General features: G+C 45.1%; 1 protein-coding gene across 1 annotated transcript; it reads left to right on the top strand.

The window, feature by feature from the left end:
- Nucleotides 1-1,238: 1,238 nt before the first annotated feature.
- IER5 (immediate early response 5) lies at nucleotides 1,239-3,878 on the top strand. Its single transcript, XM_070746281.1, has one exon. It carries the CDS (start codon nucleotides 2,449-2,451, stop codon nucleotides 3,214-3,216), a length of 768 nt encoding a protein of 255 aa, XP_070602382.1. The 5' UTR covers nucleotides 1,239-2,448; the 3' UTR covers nucleotides 3,217-3,878.
- The last annotated feature ends 1,640 nt before the right edge of the window (nucleotides 3,879-5,518 follow it).

Here is a 5,518-nt window from a genome sequence, read left to right on the forward strand (position 1 = left end):
AATTTTGTTTGAATATGTGTGTATAATTAGGTCATGAGTGTTTCCCTAGGCAATGTACAAAATTGATACGAAATGCAGTTTTATTGTCTTGCCTCATTATATCGATGCTGCATTTTGCGCTATGCTTTGCAGGCCAAATATAAAGACAGCATCATACACTATGATAAGAATAGAGGCATGATGTTATCGCTGTCTAGGATCCTTGAGCTAAGTTATTCTTGTCCTGGTGATTCAGCTGAACCTAGTAAAGTGTGTTCTTTATCATTATGGCACTTAGGGAAAGCAAGTAGAATGCTTGGCTGCATAGCTAGAGGTATAACAAGCAGGAAGAGGGAGATTGTGATCCCACTGTATAGAGCGCTAGTGAGACCACATTTGGAATACTGTGTTCAGTTCTGGAGACTTCACCTACAAAAATATATTGATAAAATTGAACGGGTCCAAAGATGGGCTTCAAGAATGGTGGAAGGTCTTAAGCATAAAACCTATCAGGAAAGACTTAATGAACTCAATCTGTATAGTCTGGAGGATAGAAGGGAAAGGGGGGGGGGGACATGATCGAAACATTTAAATATGTTAAAGGTTCAGGAGAGAAGTGTTTTTAATAGGAAAGTGAACACAAGAACAAGGGGAAACAATCTGAGGTTAGTTGGGAGAAAGATTAGAAGTAATGTGAGAAAATATTATTTGACTGAGAGTAGTAGATGCTTGGAACAAACTTCCAGCAGACGTGGTTGATAAATCCACAGTAACTGAATTTAAACATACCTGGGATAAACATACCTGCATATCCATCCTAAGATAAAATACAAAGACCATGAGGTCTTTTTCTGCCGTCAATCTTCTATGTTTCTATGGTTCCTTAGGGACAATAATCCCCAAACTCGACTTTTATTCCTTTAAAGAGGATTGCAACCAACGATAAGTTAAAGCTCCAATTTCTTGTTTCATGGAACTAATATCCTACAGATCCACCCCTTACAACTGCATTCAGAAACTCTCTAGGTCTGGGAACAGGGGTCTCCAACTTTGGCAACTTTTAAGAGTCGTGGACTTCCAATTCCCAGAATTCCTCAATTTTTCTTACTCTTTTCTTTCTTTCTTTCTTTTTTTCTAAGCCTTTTTGAATAAGCTCTTCCTAGAATGATGCAAAACCACTATGACTCTTCGGAATAACATCTGGGATTATTTATCCAAAAACATCAACAACAAGGTTTTTTTTTATTTATTTGCTTTGTCAAGTACATATTGGTGGTATACAAAGATATGTTTATATACCTGATACTAGTAAGAGAGAAATATTAGGACAGGTAACGGAAGGCACACTGGTGTACCTATGCACATTATTATTATGCGTAAGTGCACTTATGCATGATAATGATAATAATGTGTTCGACTTGTGATATTGTGATATGAAATCCAGCATATAAATCTCGTTCGCTGTGTATCACTGTTTTTTGTGAATAAAGTAATAATTCTTGTATTACAATGAGAGTAAAGGGTTAACTTGCCACTTCCATATTCACTAGGCGGCTTTGGAGCAAAAACTTGCTAGCAGAGACGAGGGAAGCCGTCGGCGGTTGGACTAGCAAGAAAAAGAAGCAGCGCTGCGTATCTAAAATAAAGGCACGTCCTGCTAGCTTCATGGTAAACCCTTCAGTAATCATTCTGCAATTATGAAGAGTTTTGTCCTAAACTGTCCGTCCACACCGCTTTATTGGTAAACAAACTCTGGATCCTGTTCAGTGTGTTTACGCTTGAGGGGAAAACACCCCGTGCAAATCAATGCATGAAATCTTAATTAAATAACTCTTAAGGTTGACAGCCGCGGCATTTACGAATCTTTCTTCGTCGCCAAGAAAACCCTCGCGTGCAGCTTAAACCCCAGTTTCGCCACAATTCCCCACGGGAGCGAACGACAACGTCTCTCAAGAACCCACGAGGGTTTTTTTTAAGCGTCGCTCTTTAAAAAAAGCAAAAACAAAAACAAGCCAGACAAGCGCTGGAACCTTTTTGCCTTTTGCAAACATTCCTCATTGGCCGAAGGTCGGGGGATTAGGCGCGTGCGCAAAAAAAAAAAAAAGAAAGAAAGAAAGAAAAAGAAGGCGCGCGCCGGAGGCTTGGCTGGGGTTGGCGGAAAAGACGATTCAAGTACGGCGGGTACGGACGGGCGTTCTGATTGGTCAAAATGCAGAGGGGGCGCTATAAAAAGCGCGCGTCCCGAACGCGGCTTCGCATTCGGCAGAGGCAGGCGGGTTGAGCGTGCGGTGGGGTTGAATTCCGCCTTGCGATGGTGCCGCGCGTTTGCCTCGGGCTGATTTAACCAAAACCGAAGAAACGAAGCTCCCGAGTTTTGGCCGCGCGTGCACGAGCACCACCTACCCTCAAGGGGGAGGCGGGTTCCTTCGCCGATTCTCCCGCGGCGAAGTTGCCCTGCCGCGCACTGGCATGGAGTGCAAATTGGAAGCTCACCGCATCGTCAGCATCTCGCTGGGCAAGATGTACAGCGCGCGAGGGCAACGCGGCGGCGTGAAACTGCACAAAAACCTCCTCGTCTCGCTCGTCCTGCGCAGCGCCCGGCAGGTCTACCTGAGTGAACTCGATGGCTACCCTTCGCCTGCTGCTGCTGCTCCCGCGCCGAATCCACTCCGAGACAGCGTGGAGGACGGAAGACGCCCGCCGCTGCCTTGCTTCTCTCCGCCGCTTCCCCTTCGCGCCTTTCTGCCGCCGTCCGACCCCCGGACGCCTCCCTGGTGGTGCCGGAAGTTCCCCTCGCCGGACTGGGAAGTTCAACGGTCGCCACGCTGCTGCTGCTCCTCTTCTCTCGTCAGCGAAGCCGGTAAACGGCCGGCCGGGTTCGTTCCTGCCGCCCTCGACTGTTCCAGGAAGCGGAACGCCGCTCTGCATCCCGACGGCGCGTCCGAGGAAAGGTCTCCGCTGAAAAAGCTCCGCCGGGGGGAGGAGGAGGCGGAGGACATGGAGACGGGCAATGTGGCCAATCTCATCAGCATCTTCGGTTCCAGTTTCTCGGGACTGCTGGGCAAAAAGTCCTGCGGGGGCGAGAGGAGGGAGGGCGGCAACCTGCGGGGGAGGCGGCGAGACAAAGAGGAGGACGAGGAGGCAGGAGGGGCCGAGGCTGAGCCAGGGCAGATCTGTTGCGAGGAATCGGTGCTGCGGAACCTCAACCCTTGGAGCACGGCCATCGTGGCTTTCTGAACTTTCCCCCCCTCCTTCTTCCCTCGACGGGTCCCGGCGACACGATATATGACACGGCTTTGATTCAGACGTTGGGAAGGGGGGATAGAGACGTCTGAGCTCCCCGTCACGGCCTCCTCCACTCCCTCCAAGCGCTGTCCTCCTTTAAGGAGCAGCTGTGTTGTGATGGGACTCCCATCAGAGTGACCCGCGCTGCTTTTTCTTTTTTCCAGTGTCTCATTCTGCATGAAAGTTGTTTCAGCTTGTTTCTACCTACTCAAGAACCTCTCCCCCCCTTTCTCTCCACCTCCAAGCTTTTGGGCAAGGTTAGAGTAAACCTCTTGTTATAAACCTGTTGTTCTATCCTGCCACCACCCGAGCATGCTCTGTGAGTTGCAAAAGTCTTCAAATGACATTTGGGACCTGAGTTTTCTCCAACCTGCTATAATATCCTGTGTTAATGAGAGATGCTGCTGAGGTGGGTTAAAATCTATGGGGTTTGGAGTTCCCGGGGACTTTTATTTGCTCCTGGTCTTTAGTTATATAAAGACCCTTGAAGGAAAGAAAAGTGGCTCTTGATGGATGTTTTTGTACAGTCAATCCCCCCCCCCCCGTTGTGTTTTGTATGAAAATGTAAACTGCGTGTGTGACACGTATTAAAATATTTTGACATTGTTATGTTACACTTGTGTGTGTCTGTAATTTCCGGGATGGGGGAGTTTGGGCAAGGATTGGAGCAGACTTCTACGCACTGATTGGATTGTTGACACCCACACATCAGGAGAGAGCATCAAGTTAGGAAAGAGCAATTTAGGATGAAACTTTTCTAAAAGATAATTTAGGGTGGGAGTTGGAAAATGATAAGTTGCCCCTTTTGCAAATCTGACAGCGGGAAAACTAGCTGCCCAGAATCCCTTGGGAGTTGAGCAGCACACAAATCTGAAAAAATAAACAAATAATAAAACTGCATGTGAATTATGTTTCAGGAGCCATAACTGAAGCTGACTGAATTGCCTACATTGGAGTGTAATGTGATAAATTTATTTGCTGGTAAGCCTTCATTATATATGCAAGTAGTCGCCTTGCGATGGAATTATATCTGGCTTTGATTAGAAGCTATTTTGGATATCTCTGTCCCTGAAGAATCTGGTACTGCAAAGTAATGTTTTGCAATCCTGGCAGCCTGAAAATATGTGGACTTGAACTCCCAGAGTTCCCCATCCACAGCATCCAACATCAAAAGTCCCTTATGGCAGGGCTCTCCAATCTTGGCAACTTTTAAGATTTGTGGACTTCATCTCTGCCTCATGTTAGGTCCCCAGTGTTGGCCTTCTCCGGGTCCCATCAGCTAGTCAATGTCACCTGACTGGTTGAATGTGAGTGAGCGGTTTTTTAAAGAAATTGAGGTTTTAGTATGTTTTTAGATTTAGATTTCTTCATGTTATGTATTTATTTTTGTTGTGAGCCGCCCTGAGTCCAAGGAATAGGGCAGCATAGAAATCAATCAATCAATTAATTAATTTCCAGAAATCCCCAGCCAGCTTTGCTGGTTGAGGAACTCTGGAAGTTGAAGTCCACAAGACTTGAAGTTGCCAAGGTTGAAGACCCCTGCCTTATGAGATTGCTGTTTTAATCGGTGCTGGTTTCTCACTTATATCAAGAGAATGGCTATCCTTTCTTGATCTGTGGTATAACATATGGATGAAGGCCAAGTTGGTACCATGGACAGCTTTGAGTAAAGAAGAGCATAAGTATTCTCTCATTTAGGATACCTGAGGAAGCGTGTCTGAGAGTTGCAAACTTAGAGCAGCTCTTTTGACTAGGCACAAGGCAGGCTATCAGCATCAGCCAAAATGTGACCAATGAAGCTTTGTCCTGTCTATAAGTTGAAAGGGTGAATACTGTTCATACTAATCATCATCTTTGCTTGAGGGATTTGAAGCTTGGAACACTACCGCCCAGGTTTCCTCAGTGAGATAAATTCCAAAGGAAATCCATTCTTGCAAGTTAGAAAAGTTTTACACCTCCCTGAACTATGTGCCATGAAAAGAGTGCTTGTTTTGAGTAGGCTTGCTTTTATAGAAAAAATAGGCAAATTGACTAGTTTGGAACTGTCTCGGGAACATTTCATTTTTTATTTAATATTTATTACAAAGAATAACAGCAGAACTCTTAGAAAATTAGGCATGCAAAATGTTTTCTATTACAAACTGAGCAAGTATTATTATTATTATTATTATTATTATTATTATTAGTAGTAGTAGTAGTAGTAGTTTCTTCTAATTTCCTAATTTGTCGTATACTCATGTTTTTTGTCATTAAC

This window comes from Erythrolamprus reginae, chromosome 3 (assembly GCF_031021105.1).
Source record: "Erythrolamprus reginae isolate rEryReg1 chromosome 3, rEryReg1.hap1, whole genome shotgun sequence".
NCBI lineage: Eukaryota > Metazoa > Chordata > Lepidosauria > Squamata > Dipsadidae > Erythrolamprus > Erythrolamprus reginae.

Bases quoted from the DNA above. Each gene is read 5' to 3' on its own strand.
- IER5 (XM_070746281.1), top strand. From the start codon at position 2,449: ATGGAGTGCAAATTGGAAGCTCACCGCATCGTCAGCATCTCGCTGGGC.